This window comes from Cavia porcellus, unplaced genomic scaffold (genome assembly GCF_034190915.1).
Source record: "Cavia porcellus strain 051 isolate PalLab524CR breed Dunkin Hartley unplaced genomic scaffold, mCavPor4.1 scaffold_23, whole genome shotgun sequence".
NCBI classification, from domain to species: Eukaryota; Metazoa; Chordata; class Mammalia; order Rodentia; family Caviidae; genus Cavia; species Cavia porcellus.
Genome location: NW_026947506.1, coordinates 28589163 through 28611277, shown reverse-complemented (window position 1 = coordinate 28611277; position 22115 = coordinate 28589163). Strand labels below are relative to the sequence as shown.

At 46.3% G+C, this 22115-nt stretch overlaps 1 protein-coding gene across 3 annotated transcripts in view; it reads left to right on the top strand.

The window, feature by feature from the left end:
- Positions 1 to 22115, top strand: part of Eepd1 (endonuclease/exonuclease/phosphatase family domain containing 1) — a 101548-nt gene that overhangs the window by 63894 nt on the left and 15539 nt on the right. For 2 of the 3 annotated variants that reach the window (XM_063233966.1, XM_003470076.5), the window contains exon 4: positions 19717 to 19827. The exons of the other annotated variant lie outside the window; for it this stretch is intronic. In XM_063233966.1, the coding sequence (XP_063090036.1) occupies positions 19717 to 19827 (111 nt within the window). The remainder of the gene's footprint in view (positions 1 to 19716; positions 19828 to 22115) is intronic. 3 annotated transcript variants of the gene reach the window in all.

Below are 22115 nucleotides of genomic sequence, written 5' to 3'. Positions count from 1 at the left end.
TCCACAGCTAGGGGAGGTGGTGACGGGTGGCAAACTCTCTCAATCTCCTGAGCAGTGGGTTTCATTGGTCTTGTGTTGATCAGAATTCTATTCCTGGGAGTGAATCTTAAGGAAATGATCCTTAGAAGTGGAGAATGATAATTGAGCAACAGCATACTTTATATAATTATGAAAATTGGAAGGTGGCTCCATACTTTGTAGGAAGACAGTGCTAAAAATTGGCTGAGATGAATCCATCTGAGGGGCTGGTATGTGGCCACTAACAAGATAAATCTCTCAGCCTTGTAGACATGTCACATAGTGTTTACCAGAATACTAACAAGTATAAGCAGTTGTACCATCTGTGACTGCAGCCTTGTAAAAATATATGATCGTTCTTTGTATCAGTTTCTGTTGAGGATCAGCTTTCATCCGTCTGGGAGAAAAGTAGCTCTGTGAGAAAGATGTGTGGCTTTCCTGCTTGCAGATCACTTACATGTAATTTGTAAGGGGTAGTGGAAGCCATCACAATGCATGGGGTCATTGAAAAACAATAGTGATAGGGAAAGAAAGAAAAGAAAGAAAGAAAGAAAAGAAAGGAAAGAAAGGGGAAAGAAAAGTCAGTAGGGGAGCCCTAACTAATGTTCTCTTTCCATCTGTGTGTGTGTGTGCGTGTGTACATTAAGAGGTGTGATCCAAAAATTACACTGTATGTTTAAATAAAAAAATTATTTTAGTGAAAGGCACATTGTCATGAATGCCCCTCAGATCCTTCCCTTGGCTTCTGCCACACTTATCTCGTCACTGTTTCCACTTTCTGAAGCAGGTCTAGAAGTCCTCTTTTGTATCTGCAGTTCCGCTGCCATGGCTGTCTCAGTGTCCTGAACTGATTGAAAGCATTGACCTTCTGTGGTCGTTTTGACTTTGGAGAAGAGCCAGATGTTGCAGGGCCCAGTGGATGCAGTGAATGAAAACACGCTGTCATATTTTTACAAACCTGCCTCTCCGTTAGGTGGCACTGAGCAGCAGCATTCCCTGAATTTTTTTATGAAATTTTTTAAATCATAGTTTGGAAAGACGTGAAAGAAGACTTCTAGAACTGCTTCAGAAAATGGCCGGAATGATAGATAAATGTGTCTGAAGCAAAGAGGAGGCTTTTAAGTATCTCAAAGGGGATTAATGCCAGTGTATTTCTTTTACTGTAATGAATTTTTAAAATGTTATCATTCACCGTATGTTTTGACCATACCTTGCAGCTATGTATATATGTGTAATTAGGTAATGTCACCCTCCTTTATCCTTGACATCATGTCCCTAGACTAACCTTTTCCAGACCCTTAGGCAGCCATGGCTGGAGGAGCAAGAGGATGGGGTGGAGGGCAGCGGCTTGTGGGATCTGAAGGGTGGGATGGTACCCTGAGGCCTGCCCAGAGGGTTCCTGTTCTGGCTCAGAGCAGCCTATAGCTGATCTAGGGATTAAATCCGACCTGCAGCTTGTGTTTATAAAGTTCCTTTGGAACACGGATGCACCTGTTCATTGAACTCCTTATCTAGTGCTCTTGCACTGCAGCATCGAGTTGAACAGTGCCAGTGAGGTGATGTAGCCCTTAGAATCCTTTGCAGAAAGAGCTTGGCAACTCCTGCCGTAGCTCAGCGGTGCCCTTTCAGGGATCCGAGGAAACTGTGTGTCCTCATCTTTGGAAACCCCATTTGGGCACCTTTCCATCCCATTGGTTTTCCACACTTGGAACTTACAGGTTTCTGGAAGCCTCCCTGAAAGCCCTCAGTTCTTGACATTGGTTCATGGCGAAGGTGGGACACATTTTTCCACCTCAAATGTGCTGTTACTTTCTTTACCCCTCATGATGACCTCAGTAGGATATGTTCCCAACAGTGGAGTAGGTCACCCCATGCCAGTGAGACACAGTGCCCAAGGTCTGTGGGAAAGCCACTGTATGTAGTTTGGTTTGCCTTTTTTTTGGAGACACATGGTCCAGATTGGTCTTGAACTTCCTATGCAGCCTAGATTGGCCTTGAACTCATGACCCTCAGCCTCCTGTGTGCTGGGAAGGAAAGCTACTTCTGTGCTCAAAGGTAGTCAGATTTTAGATGGAGATATATTCCTTCTGTTTCCTTTCTGTGACTTATGGGGCAATCACATATTGCTTACTCTTAGGGAATTACTTGGTTTCTGGAGCATCCGTGTTCTCATTCTTTATCCACTTCTTTCTAGAACCATTTCCTTCACTGGTAACATCAGACACACATTTAGGTGCCCCGAACCTAAAATGTGCTGGGACCTACCCTGCTTTCTGCTTTGATCATTCTATTGTTCTATTTCTCTTCTTTTTCTTTACTGGTGGTTTTCTTAAATGTAAATTCCCACCCTCCACAGCTAGCCCTCATCCCCACCTCAGCTCTTCTTGCTTCTTGACGTAATCTAGGAAATAAATTATAGTTTACAAGCTGGGTGTGATGGTACATGCCTGTAATCCCAGCTGTGAGTTTGAGGCCAGCCTGAGCTACAAAGCAAAACACTGCTCAAAAAACAGTAACAAATGAAATCATAGTTTACTTACCCAACCTAACTAGTTTAAATATATTTTTGCTGTTACAAAAATTATTCTGAAAGTTTACACCGAATTAAAAATTTATATGCAATATCCACATTTTATAATTTCTCTATACTTTTTTGACTTTAAATTGAAAACTATTTTTTTTCAATATTAAGTCCACTTAGATACAGCAGTATGAACTCAGGCATGGAAAAAGGAATTCAGTCATGCTTGAGACTTCATCTTATCTAGGTCAGCTGAACCTCTCGGGAAGGTGACATCAGATGTCATCTTTTACTAAAAGTTCTGTTACAACTTCTTGTCTTCTAGTTTGTAGAAGACTACATGGGTGCTCCTCCTTGATTTCAGAAAAATTGCTGCAATATTAGTTAAAGAGCCTGATTTCCAAATACTGATATATAAAGAGCTGGCTATGGGATTTTCTTTTCTTTTCAATTGGCTCTAAGCAATAAAGAAGGCCAGCTGAAGTACTGATGTGTAATCTTTAAAGTTAATCTGACAGTCTCCTGTTTCCTCAAATAATGCTCACTGTAAAAGATCTGAGCACAGCGGGATGCCAGAGCCACTCAGCTCCAGGAATGTCACCTGGGTAGGCCTCAAACTAAGGGTACAAAAGTTTCTATATCAGAAACTGAAGCAGCAGCTTCTTAAATTCTTTCTTATGCTAGCCCAATCAATTTATGCACACTGGTCTTTCTACATATGTCCTTGCATATTGCAAAGATGCTTTTCTCCTCACCTGGCAAGCCAGCTCTAGTTACTTACCATCCTCACTGTCACTGGTGCTTGAGCCACCCCCTTCTTCATAAGATAATAAATTCTCGGGGGCCTTGGAGCAAGGCCTTTGTCCATAAATCCTCACTGGGATCTGGCTTAGGACCCCTTGGCTGCCTTTAACTTTGAGTAGGTCTTGGTATCTTTACTCTTGCTTGGGTTGCATTGGAGGTGTTAGGTTGGAAATAACTTGCTGGGATTCCAATAATGTCTCAATGGGATTAGAAATGTAACTTTTTGGATTGTGAGCAGGACTGGAAAAGGGATTACAGTACTGAGTTTACAATACTCATTATTTGAGATTACAATACTAGTTGACTATGGACGTACAAAGAAATCTTATCATTTCCATCAAGATTACAAATTCTGGCAGGAGCAATGTGGAGCCTGGAGAGAGACCATTTCATTCTGGCCTCAAGATCAAAGGAGCCTGGCTGCTTGGGAGTTCTGGTCTGAATTTATACGGGAGAACTGGGAGAATCAGCTCTCCTCATGTTCACCAAAGCTCCTGTCACCCCCAGCTGGAGAATCAGTTTTGCTGGCCTGTCCTGATGGCTCATATATGATGAGCTGGTTTTGTGTGCTTGCCGTACCTGTGATTTAAAACTTTGCGTATGAGTCTCTAACCTTGAAATGTCCTCTTTCCTTTCTGGTAATAGCAGGATAATGTATATCAGAGTAACCTTCTCTCGAATAGCACCATAAACTTTGGGTATGTAAAGATACTGAAATGCAGGCAGAGCAGGCAGAAGCTGGAAAGGCTTCTACTGAAGGGTGAGGACCACATGTGGATGGGTTCTTCCCCAAAAGCTACAACTTTATAGGCAGCTACAACTCAGGCAGAAGGTGGAGAACTTTGGAGGATATTAGGCTTAGATCTGGATGTTTTCCTAAAAACTCATGTGCTCCCAGTGAGGCTTTGGGGAAGTGATTGGATTATGGAGGAGTAATACTTACCAGTGGATCAGCCCACTGATGAGTAGTCCAGCCAAATGTGATGTGGGGAGGTAGAGCCTTGGTGTGTGGCATGGTAGGGTTTATTTCCTTTACCGGCTACACCCTTCCTCTCTGCTTCCTGTCAGCCATGAGGGGAGCGGTTCTCCTGTGCCATGTCCCTTCACCATGAAATCCTGGGTTGGAGCCAGCTGGCTGTGTACTGAAACCCTTATAAACTGTGATCCAAGATAAATCTCTTCTCTTTTAAGTTGTGAGCATGAGTTAATTGTCTTAGCAATAAGAAAAGTAACTAAGATGGGAAAAGAAAGAATGTTCTCTTTTTTTTACTTGATCAGTTTAAAGGTATGTCTGGCTTTGTGGACATCATTATCAACATCTTTGAATTCCACTGATTTTCCTCTATTATATTTTTGTCATCTATTAATCTTACTCTTGTTTTTTTTCATCTCTCCTGTTTTTCCTTCTCAGAATTTAATTTTCTTTCATCTTTCTAGGTTTTTAAGGTAAAAGCTTGGGTTATTTATTTGAGATCTTTCTTCTTTGCTAAGTAAAGAAGCATGATAACTATCAGTTTCCCTCCAAGCACTGCGATAGCAGAATCCCATAAGCTTTGGTGTGTTCTGTCTTCATTTTTATTCAGCTCAACATGACTTTGGGTTCCTCTTATTATTTCTTCTTTGACCCATTGGTTGTTTACAAGTATATTGTCTGTTCATATATTTGTCAGCTCTCTGAATTTCTTTCTCTTATTGATTTCTTACCTCATTCCATTTTATTGTGGTCAGAGAATATACATTCTTTGACTTTATTCCTTGTAAATGTATGGAAACTTGTATTGTGGTCTAGCATATGGTCTGTCCTGGAGAAGTTCCTCCGCACTTCAGAAGAGCATGTAGTCTACAGTCATTGGGTGTTCTGTACATATCTATAGGTCTAGCTGGTTTAGGTTGTTTAAGTATTTTATGTCCAGTGCTTCGTCTGTATAACTGCTCTACCCATTATTAGAATTAAGTACTTAAATCTATTGCTGAATTGTCTATTTCTTCCTTTAATTCTGCCAGTTCTTGATTCAAATATTCTGGGCTCTGTTATTAGGTACATATACATATAGAGTATCTGTTGTCTTTCTGATTGGTATTATTGTATCTTGTATTATTATACTGTATTATTGTATTGATTTCATTATAGACTATCTTCCTCATAGTAATAGCCACTGCAGCTTTCTGATGGTTGCTGTATGTATTTTTACCCTTTTCCATCCCACTAGTTTCAACCTTCTTGTGTTTGTGAATCTTAGGTATGTTTCTCATAAACAGTGTTGTCTTAGTTATTTTTCTCATGGCTGAGACAAAATACCCAACACCTAGAGTTAAAGGAGGAAAAGTTTAGCTATCTCACAATTTGTAGAGGTTTCAGTCCATCGTTGACTGGCTCAAAGGCAGGGTGGCATGGCAGACCGCATTGCAGAGGAGGAGCAGCTCATGGTGGCAGAAGACAACAAAAGTAACAAGTAAGGGAACTTAACAGCATCTTTCTGTTTCCTTTATCTTATCCAGACTACCTAAGTGAGATAGCACTCACACTCTTGAGCCTTTGAGCCTAGATTGCACCAAGAATCAATCCCAGGGTCATGCGCTCCAGATCCAGCTGCCTCTGAAAAAGCCCCGTCTATTTCCACATGAGGTTTTGGGGGGACATCTAGACACAAGCTGTAACGAGCATATAATTGGATCTTCTGTTCCATAGTCTGTATTTTAGAGTTGTCTTATCCACATTTAATATCATTATTGCTATAATTGAATTTATGGTGCCATTTTGCCTTTGATTTTCTATGCCTTACCTCTTTTTTTGGTTCTTCATTACTGATCGCTTTTGCATTAAGTGAATGTTTTCTAATGTGGTATCTTTTATTTATTTAATGATTTATAAATTTTATATTATTGAGTTATTTTCTTAGCGGTACTTCTAGGATTTTCCATCTAATATCTTGTCAGATTTATACTAACTTATTTGAGATACCTGCTCTATTTCAGATTTATACTAACTTTAGGAAGTATAGAAATTGGACTGTAGAACTGTATACCATATTCCTTCCCTATGCTAATTTTATACATATTACATCTATGTATGTTATAATTGTTATAATTATTATTTTTTATGTTTTATATCTTTTAAAGAAACAAAGTAAGAAAGTCGAGCAAGTTCCTATGTATAGAATAATACATGAGCCTTCTCATTTAGCACTTCTGGTTGGCATCGGTGCCTGTGGATCTAGGTTTCCTCTTGGTGTGTTTGCCTCACTCCAAAACATCTTCACTCCACCTATCTCCTTTATGCTTTGTCAAATATGTTCCATTTCTCTGTGTTGTAGGCCCAACAGTACCACTCTGTGCCTGTTGTTTGATTTTTTTTCTCCCTTTGGTTGTGCTGGGGAATGAGCCCAGGCCTTGTGCATTGAGCACCGAGCTGTAAATATCCAGCTCCTACAAACACTTTTTAAATCACCTAAGAGAATAAAAGACAAGAGACATGTCCTGATAGTGCCTTTTCTAATTACCTTTACACATGCCATTCATTTTTTAAATGAGGATTTGAATGGGTCTGCAGTCAGTTGCTTTTGGCCTGAGAAACGTTTTTAGTGTTTCTCATCAAACTGGTCTGTTAGCAACAGATTCTCTCAGGTTTGGGAAATATATTCATCTTTATTTTTGACATGTAGTTCTGGGTGTCAATTTGGTTGACAGTTTTTTCAGCACTTTGAGTATGTCATGTACTTTTGCTCAAGAAGACTTTTCAGTTATTATGTATATAAAGCCCAGCAAAACAGATTACGATTGTGGCAAAGAGAAAAAAAGAAGCTTGCAAGATATTCAACAAAGCTAAAGACTTTGTGTGAGAAAACCTGGAGTTTGAATGTTATTAAATAATAGATGATGAAATCAGATTCAGTAAATGTCACCCAGCATTTGCATTTGCTCTAGTATGGATTAGTGTGTGTGTGTGTGTGTGTGTGTGTGTGATGTGGTGAGTGGGTGAGCAGTGGATGGATGGGTCAAAGGATGCGCCGTAGGGAGACAAATAGAATGCACAAGGTTTCCATGTAAAGTTTTGTTTGTTGCTGTGCATCATGGTCAAAAATATTTAGAAAATGCTGTTTGTCCATTTATTAACCTAGAAGGGGACCTGCACTGGGATTTTTCCAATACTGGTGGTTCTCTGCTTGCCCTTGGTTACATCGTGAGCACTTTTCTCTCCTACCTTGTTAATTTCTTAACTCAGTTTTTCTTTTCAACAGAAAAAATATGTGCCCAGTTCATTGTTTTCGCTTCAGAGCTGTCGCACATAGCCATGTCTTACCATAGGCATTCCAACGGCTGTGACAAGAGTTATAGGCAATCTCCTCTTTTTCCGTGCACTCTCAAATACTTCTCTTATCAGGAAATGCTGACAATGAATTGGTACTGAGAGAACTTTCACTTCACTTTTTCAGAGAATCCTGAGACTTTTCATGAATGGTTCATTCACTCATTTGGGGAGAACATGACTCTGTATTCAGCCAATTCTGGGCAGTCTGACATTTTAAATGAAACAGAAGGGCAGGCCGGTGAAACTGTTTTTGTTGAGTTGCTAACCACATTTGTGCCGGATGTTCTTAGCAGATAAAGTTACTCTGATTGAGCTGGCCTTTAAAGCTTGCTTTGCCAGAAATAATTCAGTGGAGAGTTCTGAAAAACTGACGACAATGCACTTAGAATGAGTAATTCGTACAGCTGATACAGTACTTTTTATTAACTTTCAAGAGGCCTTGGGATGGTGTATTTGGGCCTTTACAAGATTCTAGACTCCTGGGAAAATATCCAGCCTGCTTCGGAGGTTTTGATAACATCTGTAGAAACATCTGAGAGAATACACTGACACTCCCCACGAGAAGGAGCCAAGACCTCTGTCCAGCACCGGGACTCAGTTTCCCTGCCATACTCCAGCTGTGTGACTGCCCACTCCTGTCCACAAGCCTGGATGCCCTCACTCTTGTACATGGAAAATAGATTCATTTTAACATGCAGCATAAGTGGGTTGGACAAAGGCAGCCAGAGAAAATCAAGCAGTTGCTCATCTCTGAGCGACTCTAAACTTGCTGGCCTTTGTGGATTGTCAGGCTGAGGCTATCTACACCCATCAACAGTTAAGAGCTCTATATATTATGTCGCCGAAATGCGTTGCGTTGAGTTGCTGAGCTTCCCCTGTGTGTCTACCTTGGTGATCCTCAGTTGTCACAGGAGCCCAGAACTAAATGCAAGGCTCTCAGCATGCAGTGTAAAAGGTTAGACCTGGAAGAGGAAGAGAAAGTTCTGGAATTTAGCCTGAATCCCAGCATTTGCACAAGTTGCTGGGGAGCAGTAAATCCACCCCCCCCCACATACACACACACACTGGTAGACACTGCAGGACTGTAGCTGTGAGTTATAGTCCGTCTCCTGCGTCAGACACTCGGGCTCCCCTCCCCCTTTCCATTGGGCTAAAACCCCAGGCGGAGAATAAATAGCTCCCGATCAATTGTTCACTCGGTGTCTCTGCCCGCTCGTCCTTATTGTGCGCTTAGCCTGCGTGGATGTATCTGTGCACAGCAAGGGAAGCGGCAACATGTGTTTTTATGCTTCATTTCAGGATATGGTTGGGGTGTTTATGACGTCTTGGTGCTTATTTAGTAACAACACTTGTGAGGCAGTTTTTAATGAAAAAGAAATACATGTTTGTGTCAGATAGAGGGGACGGTTGGGGAGAATGAATGTGTGATTACACCAATTAATTTGAATTGATGCTGTGGCTGGACAAGTGAATCTTCTAGAAAACTGGAAAATAGGAAGAAAGACTAGAACACACAATTACGATTTGGTCTAACTTCATTTTTTTTTGGATCCCTTATTTGCATAGTTACCAGAGTAACCCTTCTAAAACACAGGAAGGCTCCTTTTCCCCCTGATGCAGCCACCGGCAAGAGACTGATTCCAGGACCCCACCTGATACTGAAACCTGCAGGTGCCCGAGTCCCTTGCATAATGACACATACCTGCATTTAATCTGCACACATGCTCCTTGTATGTTACATCATCTCTAGGTGACTTCCAATACCTCATGCATTGTGAATGTTCTGTGTGCCTTCTTGTTCTGCATTGTCCAGAGAAGAATGTTTAGGGAACAAATAAGTCTTCGTGGTCAGCCCAGACACGATTTTTTATCTGAATATTCTCTGCATATTTTCATCCTGCCCTTGAGTGAATCCAGCCATGCATATGCAGACACCAATGAAACAGTGGCCACGACAGTGTTCCAGAGGGAAGTCCTAGAGCATAATGGGGTCAGCACAGCCAGGCGTGGTGGCAGACACCCTTGGTCCTGGTGTTCTCAGGAGGCTGAGGCAGGAAAATCACAAGCTCAAGCTCAGCCTGGACAACTCAGATTAGGGGGGCCCTGTCTCAAAAAAAAGGTGGGAATGAAGTTCAGTGCAAATGCCCTGGGTTCAATCCCCTGTACTGGAGATAATTATAATGGTATCAGGTGGACTTTGATGTGGGACCTGGCTTAGCCACCAACCTTTGGGTGATCTCGAACTCGTTGCTGATTCCTCCTCAGCTGCAAGGCAGGATGACAGCGCCTCCCTTGTGAGCCACACCGTGCAAGGCATGGAAAGAGCCTGCCCACCACCGCTCCCTCTTGCTGCCAGGTGGGCCTGGGCATGTGACCAACTGCAGTCTCCTGAGCCCTTGGTGCCTGCGTAGGGAAGAATAACCAGCTCTCCAGGGTCTGTTTGAAGTGAAAAGGGAAATGTGCAGGTTTTCAAGAGTAGGCTCTGGCCTCATGCGAATCCAAACAAAAGGAGTAATACTTTCACCTGCAGCCCTAACATCTTGTGTGTGTGTGTGTGATTATTGCTTCACATTCAGGCTTCATAAACATCATTTAGAATGGTGAGAGCTGGTGTTTTATAAGAAAAATGGCATCTGTGGTTGTCGCACAGGGGATTCCAAAGCACTAATTCTGCTGACAGTGACATTTCCTGAGTAACTCTGGGTTCTTCACAGAAACTCGTATGGGTAACGCTGAGAGCCCTGAAGCCTGGAAGGAGGTGAAGCATGAACGGGTCCTAAGCAGACCCAGACTCAGAAAATGTGTCCAGGCTGAAGAAGGGTGTGGCTCTCCAGAGGAAGGGAGACAGGGAGCCACCGGCTTAGGCCGGCTTTCCACTACGCTAAGTTAGAGCTTTGGGTTGAAGTCCCTAAGTAATCATCAGTCCTCCCTTCCGGGTTGCTTTCCCCTCTCTTTGTATCTTGCTTCTCCCTGTCACTACCCTTTTGGTGGCCACTGCTGGCATTGAGGACCTTGGGGATGAAGATGCTCCTGTTGGCCCAGAGTGCTGCAGGCTGGTTTTGTGGGGTGTAGACAGTGTCTGCCCTCTCCATCCTTCTTGCCCATTCTTTGAACCTATTTTCTTGACAACACCAAAGAGGAAGGAAGCTTCTGGAAAGGAAGGAGGCACAGTGCATCTGGCAGGGTTAGTATGGTTTGCCTTGAGCAATAAATAAGTCTGCATCGCTGTACAGGTTTGGGGTAGGTGCCTGGCGCGTGCCTGCCCTGCAGGGTTGCAACCTGTAACTGCGCATTTCCTGGTTTCCTGCAGTGTCTTGGGATGAGCTCCTCAGAGGGAAGCCCCGAGAGGAACTCTGCATCCTCAGCCTTCCTGGCCAGGACATTTCTCTGGGGATTCACAAACCCCAGGCTCTGTGGAAAGGTGCTTTTGGTGCTGACCATGGCACCGTCAGCCTGTTTTTGCTCTGATACAGGCTAAGTGTCACATTGTCTATAGCTTCGCTACACGCTCCCAAAATAGCAACAGAATCCTCCTAACTCACTGCTATTTTCAGACCTGCTTGTACTTAGAATAATTAGTTTCAATCATTACTCACAAGGTTAGTGCCTAATTGGGAAAGAAATACTTATTTGCCCTAAAGCTGTCTTTTCCTTTTTGAATTTCAAAGAGCCAAGATTCCAAGAATGAGGCCCTGGACTCCGTCTTCAGCACAACAAAAACAAAACAAAGAGGAAAAAAAACACCTCTTGGTTCACAGCAGATCCAAAGCTGGACTTCGATGAAATAGTTTCTAGTCTCTGCCCTGAACCCTGCTGTCAATAACAGACAGGACCCCACTTACACACTCAGGATGGGGGAATCTCAGCAGAGGTGTTTACTCTCCGATGTGGACAGTGCCAGAGCTAGTGGTGGACATCCCCAGAGTCCTGCTGGGTGGTCCCAACCTTCTTGACCATCTGGGGCCAAACTCCTCCAGCAGGGGGGCCTCATGCACCCCCCCCCCCCGAGTCCTAATAAGCACAGGTTTACATCAGGACAAATTCTTCAAAGAGCTACACTTTATTATGAACAAAGCTTGAGGGAAAAATAAAGTGAGAATCATTTGTCTTCAGGTGAAAGAGAAGAAGCTATTTATGAAGACTGTCTCCTCCTCTTGTGCCAGTCAGAGATATTAAAAAAAAAACAAAAACAAAAACAAGAGAATATGGCTTGTCCTTTGATGGTAGGTTTTAGGGTCATGCTCCAAGTGCCTGTGTCATCACTGTTCATCGTGGTACTTGTGTTAAAACACAGCACAACACAACAAAAGGCCACTGATTTGCTTTTAGAAAGAAATAGATTATCATTTTAACTCCAGTCTAGGATTATTTTTTAAATATGTGGTAGGAATTCACTTTGAAGATGCAAGGATGCAGGGTGTGGTTTTATTGCCATCTTGTTAGGTGATCTTAGTGTGTTTACAGTGGAAGTAAACGAGCCTTGAAGAAGGAGAAACTCCACCAGCCAGTGGCATGCTATGGTGTATGACAGCACATTGGAGTTGTGGGATGTGACAGTCATGAAGAGACTTCAGGAGCGTTTATAGTAATATGGCACGGTGTGACTAGGAAAAGCAGAACACTAGTGTATGTGCATCTAGAGGAATAGTGTCTTAGTTACTTTATCACTGGGACACAGTGCCCAACACACACCATTTAAAGGAGGACAGGTTTACGTCACTCCCAGGTATAGTCCGTGGTCGGCTGTCTTAGAGGTAGAAGTGTCACAGTGGAAGGGCCGGGGGGAGGACAGCTGCTTACCCTGTGGCAGCCAGGAAGCAGAGAAAAGGGAGGGGGATACCCGCTCCAGGCCCCGTCCCCAGCAACCCTCCTCTTCGGATCAGATCCCACCATCTAGCAGCCAGTCTGCCATAAACTCCTGAGAGTAGCACCCCCCTATCCCCATTCCATGATCTGGTTACCTTCCAAGCATGTGAAGCTTGGGGAGGGCCGCCCCAGATCTAATCCATAATGAATAAATCAATAAAATACATAGAAACAGCCTGGAAGGAGCTCCAGGGAAGTGTCAGCAGTGGAGTCTCTGCACATCAGGGTTGTGCTTACTGTTTTGTTTCTCTGTTTTACAGACTTTTCTGATGCATGTTTATGGATAGCAGGACATAAGCCTCAATTTATAGAAAAGCAAAAATCAAACAAACAGCCACAAAATTACTATCAAAGTCTTGACTCCCATAGAATTCAGAGCCTTGCTATCTGAAGGTGGGACACCCTTTGGGAACATGGCCAAAGGACAGAAGCACCTGGTGGAGGTAGCCCAGGGCAGCATGGACTCCCTAAGGAGTGTGTTTGTGTCCCCAGATCCCAGCTATACGTCTGTCTCTTCGAAATCTTCGCCTCCCTCTTCGTCCCCCATTGTGACTGCCCTGGAGAGGTTCCCAGGGAGGCCTTCCCTTTGCTTATTGTCACCATCCTGCTCAGCCGCTTTTGGGAGCATGGAGAAGTGGACACAGCTGCTGGTGACAGAGGGGCCCGTGGGTACCACTGTCCTGGGCTCTGTGAAAGCACCTAATAACTAGGGTCCAGGTTTCTCGCATGCCAAGTGGGGAGTGGTATTGCCTGCCCCTCGGAGGTGCAGTCAGGTCTGAGTGTGGGCCTGTGTGACAGCACCTGCCATCTGGTTGTCACTTAATAAACACTGGCTGCCTTCTCTCCCCGTCCTTCCTCCTTGGCTCGCTCTTGAGGAGCTAAAACTAACCTGGCTACAGACCCTTCGCTGCCTATGTCTCCTTCCTGTGGACTCCCCAGGCTCAGCCTCGATTCACAGGGAGCTCTTGGAACGGGCACTGTGGCCAGCAGTCTGTTTCAAGCTAGGCTCAGGGACACCAAGGGGAGCTGGTGCAGAGCCCTGCAGGGTTCCTCCCAGGACGGAACTAAACCTTTGGAAAGGTGGCCCCATGTCCGGTAACTGTTAGCAGCTTTCTCCTGGGGCTCACACTGTGATTACCATGGGAAGGAAGGAGCACGCAGTGTGGATGTGAGAATTTTACACCTCCTCTCCCACTTGCGCACTCCCTTGTGCCTTCCCCTCTTTCTCTACCCTCTCTTCTCAGCATTCAAGAGTCACACAGTTTGGAAACAGGAGGTGGCCTTAAGTGATGCTGTCCTGTCTTTGTACAGATGGAGAGACCAGGACCCAAGGGTGGCGGTGTGCCAGGGCTCAAATCTGTTGCCTCCTCTCCTCTCCTCTTCTCCCTTGGTGGCACTTCCGAAGCTGCAGGAAAGAAGCCCAAGCTGCTCTACCAGCCTGGGAGACACAAGAGGCTCACTGGGCTCCGGTGGCACAGGGAGGAGTTGTTCTCTCTCCTGGTTCCTGGGCCTTTGTGCCCACATCCAGGGGTAATGCAATGGCAGCCCCTGGGCTCAGAGCACCAAGACTGCGCGAGCTCTTCCCCTCCACACTTGTACCAGTTGGGGATGCGACCTGTGTTTGTTGGCAAGGGCACAGAGGTGGTTGCACCTCACCCTGGCTCTGCAGGGTGCAGCTCTTCTTAGAGTCCTGAACCCCAGGGCAGTCTTCTCACCTGTTAAGATGGAGAGGGAACCAGATGTGGCAGGGCAGGTATGTAGTCTAGCCCTCTGGCAGGCTGACGCAGGAGGATTGCATGTTTGAGCCCAGCAACACAATGACCCTATATCAAATTTTTAAAAAAAATTTTCAGAATTAAAATCTTCTAAAAGGGCTAGGGCTGTAGCTCAGAGGCCCTGGGTTCAACCCCTAGTGCCACAATTCCAAAAAAAAAAAAAAAAAAATTAGATGAGGAGGGTACTGCTGGGGTTTAGCTCAGTGGTCAAATGACCCTGTAGTCCCATCTTCAGCACCAGGGGGTGCAAGGTGGAGGGAGGGCGATCAGGGGTTCACTGTGGTAGGCTGTGGCCTTTGGGTTCCTTCCCTTTCCAAACAGGCATGCATGAGGCTTTAGGGTTGCTGACGATCGAGAAGGGGCTTAGCCCCCAGCAGATCATTGGGAAGCCAGGGTATTTCTGCCCCTCGGGGATTGGACTTTTCAGCTATCCTAGGACTCTTAACTTCATGTTCTGCCTATGCTATAAAGGCACGTGACACACACATTTGCTAGATCTTGAAGGCCGAGCCAGTTAGTTTATACTTAGGCTTAATTAGGCTCCAGTATGGCTGGGCTTTCTCGAGGAGTGCGTTGACATCTTTTAATGATCTACCTGTGCCTTGGCATCACCCACGGTGTGAAGGGCACTGGTTTCTCACAGTAGCTGTAACATTCAGTGCTTGAAGATCCAGGCAAGGGTAAACCGTTGCTTATCATTAACATTTCTTTTTTGTTTCTTGTTAGAACTGGGGAGGAGGGTGCTGAAGTCAGGGTCCTTGCACTGAGCTAGAGCCTCCTTTTTTGATTTTTATTTTTGTGAAAAGGTTTTGCTGAGTTGCTGAATTGCCCAAGCTAGACTCAAACTTGAAATCTTCTTGCCTCAGCCTCCCAGAGTGCTGGGATTACAGGCCTACGCCACCACATTTGAGCCTCCACTGATGTTTCTTAAACAACAGTTTTCTCTGCCTTTGGCCCTCTTGCCCTGTAGACCTCACACAATTATGACAACAGGTCTTTATAAGGAAAACTCACGTGGGCTTTATCATCCACAAAAATAGACTGCATTTTTAAGAGCCGCACCTGAGCACACGGAGGAAATTGGTAGTGACCATGTGGGAAACTCGTCAAAGGGAAGTCACGTCCAGAGTCAGGAAACAAGAGCAGCGCCAACCAGGGAAGCAGTTACTTCTGGGAACTGGAGCCCAAGGCTGCAAAGTGAACATAGATGGGCCCCACCCTTCCTTCCCGGAAGCAGGACAAGGTGCCTGTTTGCTGCTAGACCCTCCCAATGGCCGTCTCCTGTAAGCTGCATGGTCACCCAGAGCCAGGCTTGGTTTAAATTTGACCAGAAAGGGGATATCAGGGCCTCTGTGCCTGCTGGTGGCCGGACAAGCCACTGCATGAAGCAGGCAGCCCTGTTGTATGTTTCTTTCTCAGTCAGGTCTAGATGAATGGAGGAATATTCTTTTCAGAACATGGGAGAGGTCAGTGTAAAGAAGAAAGTCCAGGGGCTGGGGATTTAGCACAGTGGCATAAGCACCTGCCTTGCAAGCAGGCAGTCGCGAGTCTGATCTCTGGTACCGATAAAATAAAAAGAAAAAGACAAAAAAAAGAAGAAGAAGAAGAAAGTCCAAAAGGTCCATGAGCCAAAAGCAGTTTTCGAGTTTTCCAGCTGTTTGTCACCATAGAGATAAGAGGTTAGTTGCTCCGGGCAGACCAAGATGCTGGAAGCCCTGCAGCCTAGGGCCTTTGCAAAGTGTTCTCATCCTTCAGGACCTAGAAGCTGTCAGCACCAGTGCCCTGGGCCTGTCCTCAATTGCTTTTGAGATATCTGGACCTTGGCTCCTGGTCTGTGAACCCAAGGGTAGTTTAGTGACCAGGAGACCTCTGACTTCTCAGTGACTAACTGTGTTCATTAACTTTTGCATTACTGTAACAGGACACCAAATGTCAGAGCACTGAAGGAGGCACCAGATGTCAGAGCATTGAAGGACGCAAGGTTCATTTGGGCTCATGGCTTCAGAGGTCCTGGCAAGTGGTTGGTGACCCTGCTGTCACTGGGCCCGTGTTGGGCAGAGCATCACAGTGGGGGGAGCCTGGCAGAGGAGGCTGCTCACCTCACAGCACCCAGGGGCAGACAGCCAGAAGGGACCAGGGTTGCAGTGTCCCCTCCAAGGGGACCCCGTGGGTGCATACAGTGGTCACACACTAGGCTAGGACCTGGCTCCCTTCACACATTAGCATGTGGGATTATCAATAAAGAGATGGAGTCCACTGCTCTTAGAGTGTGAAGCAGGAAAGCTAAAATGGGGAGTAGCAGGTCCTGCAGGAGGAAGGCTGTTCCAGCTGACAGCCAGCCAGCCTCTCTGGGCTTCTCCCACTGCTCCAAGGGCTTGTTCCAAGTACAGATCTCAGCTGAAGCCCCTGGACCCATCAGGTCAATTAGCAGTACGGTGTGCTGTGCCACTGGGCATTTGAGACAGGGCCTCACTAAGTCGTCCAAGCTGGTGCTGAACACATGGTCCTCCTGCCTCAGCCTGCTGAGTAGCTGGGATCACAAGCGTGTGTCACCACGCCCACAGTCCACTGTTGTACGCAAAGAGCCAGCTTCATTCTGAGGAATGTGAGTGATAAGTGAGCCTCTGGGGTTTGAGAATTGTAGGTGAAGTGAGGCACTGTCTTTGGGCTGTGCAGGTCGGAATTCCCTGGGAGGCTTTCGAGTGACACAGACTGTCCCCGCTGTCCCTGCCTTTCTGACCAGTTGGCCCCTTGTGACAGTATTTTTCTTCCTTCTGTGGATCTGAGTGAAACAGATGTAAGGACCTCTTGGTCTAAATGTGACACCTTAAGGCAGCATTCAGCTTGAGGGCTGATGGCGTGGAGGGGAGCTGACCCAGCCCCATCCCACCTCTCCAGCAGGAGGCTAGGCAGCAGCCAGGCAGACTGGACTCACCCTCCTAATCACATTCACCAGCTGGTCACCCTGACCTTACACCTTGTGTGGGCATCACTGTCCTGGAAAGCACTTGGGCTGAGAACAGCCAGGAGAGCACTGCCTCCAGGGGCCCTGCCGGGACAGCAGAGGTGGGGGTGCCCACCAGTATGGGCAGCAGGAAGCCTCTGGAGCTAGAAACAACCCTGGCACCTGCAGTGATGCAGGCTATGCAGCAGGTCAAGACCTCCCACAGACCATGTGTGGAGTAGCAAAGAACTAAAATGTTCCCCTTCTCAGGTCATCTGGGCCCTGTCACTGTAAACATCACCTCCATTAAAAGACTGGCAGTGTCTTTTCCAGGCCTAGAAATGGAAGAAAATCCCTACCCCTTGCTGAACTCTGCTTGTGAAAATTAGGGCCTAGGCAGCTCCCTGTCATCAACACCTACATCCCTGGTCCCCTGAGTTATTAATGAACTGTTCCCTGTGACTTAAGAAGTCCTGGGGAGAGAAGAGTAATATGAACTATGGCTTCGAGAGGGAATCACAGCAAGGCTTCAGAGGTGCACAATTAAGATGCCACAGGGTGAAAGCTTCTAGGATTAAGTGGGTGAAAAGGTTTTAAATATGAAATAAAATGTCATGTCTTTCCTCCATCCACAAAACCAAATGCAGATTACCTAGCCTGCCCGAGTCTCTAAGCAGATCTAAGGAGAGGCCTGAGAATCTGCATTTTAACAAGTACCCTTTGACAACAGGTCATCCTTACCTTAGTCCCAAACATGACCTCTAAAAGTGACCAGCATGGACAGTGGTGCCTTTGATCTGGGCCTCCCCTCTCCTCTTAGAGCTGTGACACCAGGAAGGGGGTGGCTGAGCTGGGGTGGCTTTGGGGCACGATTAGAGATGTGCCTCTTCTCAGGTACCTGAGGCTCCAGAGGGTTGGGAGAGTGGCCTCCCACCTGAGAGAGCCATCCTGATGGCCTGGCTGCCTGAAGACTCGAGTCCCTGGCTAACAGCATCCCTGAGGCCAGGGCTCCCAGATACCTGCTGGGCTGGCCACCTGATGGGGGTTTTTAAACTCAGAGCTCCCCTGGAAAGGGTCTGGGGGTATTGACATGTTCCTTCCAGATGGTTTGAGGTTTAAGGATACCTTTGAGTGGAAATGTTAAAGCGGCTGTCAGAATATGACCTGATGCTTAGGAGACAGAGATGTGCTACGGATTTGGGGTCTTCCAGAAACAGGTGCACGCTGTTTCTGTGGCACTAACAAGCATGGTTAAAGGCAGCTGTTTAAAGCAGGAGACCCTTGCTGTGGAGCACACAGGAATAGTGGGGTGCTCAAAGCTACGTGGAGGGACACAAGAATGCCATTGGGGAGGGCAGCACTAGATGTCAGAGCATCTGAAAAACTGGGCCCACACCAGGCATGAGGGTGTATATCTGTGATCCCAGCACTCTGGGATCCTGAAGCAGGAGGATCGTAAGTTCCTTCCCAGCCTGGGCAGCTTAGTGACTTAGATCCTACCTCAAATTTTTAAAAAGGGCCAGGGTATAGTTCAGTGTGAAGACCCTGAGTTCAGTCTCCACTATGGGGAGAAAAAAACTAAGTCCAAATCTAATGAAGCTTGGGGACCCCTCAAAAGAGCAGATTCAGTGGAATGAATTAGAGAAGCTGCCCTTTTTCTGTGACGTTAAAAGACTGAATATTTTATTTTGCGGTCATGGCGATTGAACTCAGGATCTTTGCACTAAGCAACATCCGAGCCCTGTTTAAATTTTTCATTTTATTTTGAGACGAGGTCTCACTAAGTCGCCGAGTTTCCCTTTCTTGTCTTGAACTTTCGATCCGCCGGCCCCAGCTTCCCAGAGTGCTAGGATTCCAGGCATGCCCCGTTATACCCAGGCTGGAGTGGGTGGTTGTTTTGCTTTCCTTTGTACCTTGTGCTATTTTGTTCTGCCTCTGTGATAAAAGCCTCTTTCTGGTTCCCACATCATGTTGCAGAACACCTAGAAGCATAAAGTCGTGAGTGCCGTGTACACACAGACGGGCACAGTGGCCCTCTGTGATCAGATGTGGCTGAGGATTGAGCTGGGCCATTTTCTGTCCCTGTGCTCTAAGCTCAGCCCTGAGGAGGACCGATGCCATGTGATCCTCTTCTTTCCCTCTGGATTGGTCCCAGACTGAGAGCCACCAGCTTCACAGGATGGAAGGGGTCGTGGCTGGTCTTTCTGAACCTTTAGGACAGAAAGACCTAGTCCCCATGAGGACTTGGGGTTTCACAGGCAGATATTGTGTGTTTTCATTGTGCTGTTTGTTGTATCATCTGGATCAGCAACCCCAAGTGGTTTCTGCTTTATTAGCTTTGCTCATTTCTCTTCCGACCACTGAGGAACAGCGGAAGCCTGATCTCCGAGAGCCCAGGCACGAAGCCCCGCAGTCACTGGGAGCCAGAGCCGTGGTGGTACGGGTCCCACACGCTAACCCCAGGCCTCTGTCTTTGCAGTTCTGTGCGGAGCTGAACCAGCCAGTCCTCCCCAACATCCGCAAGTGGAGGGGCCCCCGGGGGTGCTGGCGCTCCCTGGTGGCAGAGAAGCCCTCAAGTCTGCTCCAGAAGGTACGCTGGGCTGTCCAGCCTCGCCTTTGCTTTCCTTATATTTCAGCCGACTCCCCCTGCCCTCAGGCAAGAGTGTTTTACGCTTTCCTGTGCTAGTGTCCTTGCACAAGTCTGTGTTTCCTCCCAGTTTCTCAGTCTCTTCCTTTCCGGCGCCCTGGTGCTACTTCCTATTGAGCTCAGAAGTGGACTGCTGCCCAGACGGAAATGCAAGCTTAGGGTCCTGGGAGGAGGAATCTCAGTCAAGGCCAAGAGGGCAAAGGGGCATTTCTGTCCTTTATCCTTGATATCCCTTTGTCACAGCCCCGGGCATGGTGCTGCATGCCTGTAATCTCAGCACTTGGGAGGGTGAGGCAGGAGGATGGTTGCCTGGGCTACAGGGCAAGACCCTGTCTCAACAAAACAAAACAGACAAGCCAAACAAAAAAATAAAAAATCCCTTTGTCACATCTGTCCACTGCTCACTGGCTAGAAACTTCAGCGCCACTTGAATTCACAGCTGAAGTATTTGTTTTCATACTTGAAACTGCACGTAGAGATCCTCTGTTGACCTTTCCACAGATTTGGATCCTGGATTTTTGTCATCAGTGTTGCGCTGTGGTATGCGTGGAGCTCTTCGTACAAACATTTTCACTTTTACATACTGTATTCAATGCCAGGTTTAAATCTGCAAACTTTTAGGTTTTTTTAAAAGACAGTTGAGCTAGAGATGTAGCTCAGTGGCAGAGCACGTGTCTTTTATGTACAAGGCTCTGGCTTCAATCCCCAGCATCATAAAAATAAAACAAAATGGTGGTGCAGGCTGCAATCCCAGTACAGGCTGAGGCAGCAGAATCGCCTCTAGTTCAAGGCCATCCTGGGCTACATCATGAGTTTAAGATTAGTGTAAACTATCCTGTCTTAAAAAAATAAACAACAAAAAGGATCATTAGATAATTTTCCTCTAAATGCAAATGTTACTTTTTATCTATAGTGGACCTAATGTGCTTAGAAACACATCTGAATTGTATTTATGTGGTTGATGTGTATCAGCTGAGCTATTAAACCCATAAATATATACCAGCCATTTTTATTATTGGCAATAATAAGCCTACACTGGTTGTTAGTGACAATCAGACTCTCCTTTCCTTAGCTCCTCCTTAAATCCCCCACTCGGCCTGACACTGTGGCATGACACTGTGGCTCGCCAGTGAGTAGGGTGTGTTCAGGCTGGGGTAAAGCCAAGCATGGTGTTTCTGGGCCTAGGACTGAGCCCAAGGCCATCTCCACTGGGTCTCACAGAAATAGCAGCACACCTTTGCCATGCTATAAATAGAGCTTGATATGTGTGTTTAGGGAGGCTTCTTGGGTGCTCAGACTCATCCATTCAGCACACATCCTGCATCCATCGAACAAAACCCTCCTGCACAGTGACTGTGCACCCTCTGTGTTGTGCAGGTGGGCATTGGTGAGAAAACCTGCCCACCGGCCAGCCCCTCCTCCACGACTCTCACGGCCTGCTGGGGGCAGGATAGATCATCCTGCTCCAGGAAGGGACTCATGCCACTGGAGAACAGCACAGTGCAGTGACAGCCAAGTTCCAGCCACTTAAACCTCAGTGCCTGAGTTCCTTCCTCTGTGTGACGGAGGATTGGCCCTTTCTGAGCTGCAGGATTTAAGAAGACAGCGAGCAAGCAGTGCGGACTTGCTTCATTCAGCACAGCACAGGCCGGTGGGACACGCACACCTGGGACTGAACACTCTGTCCGCATCAGCTGCAACCGCATCCAGGTCCAGGCAATCATCACCGAAGTATCCGAGGCCAGTCTGGCCATGTCTGAATTTTACATATGGACAGGTGCACTGCTCAGCTTTTCTGTCCTTGGGATGTGGACCTGATACCCACAGCCTAAGTCTGGTTCTGGCTGACGGTTTCAGGGAATTCAGTCCATGGTTGGCTGGCTCCAAGCAGGAACATTGTGGCAGAAGGGTGTGGTGGAGCAGGGCTGCTTAGTTCGTGGTGGCCAGGAACAGAGTAAGAGTAAGGGTCAGAGAGAAAGGGCAGGAACTGCACAGAATACCCAAGGTCACACCTCCGTGACCCCCCACATACCTAGAAGTGTGCTCTATAAATCTGCTAGTCATTTCTTAATCCAGTGAAGTTGATATATCAGCATTAATGATCACAACTAATAATAAAAATGTGTATTAAAACACTGAACCAAACAGAATTCACTCCCCCGCCAAGAATATTCAGTCTACATACTGCACAAGAAAGCACAAACCCTGCTCCCCAAGTGCTGGCCTCACAT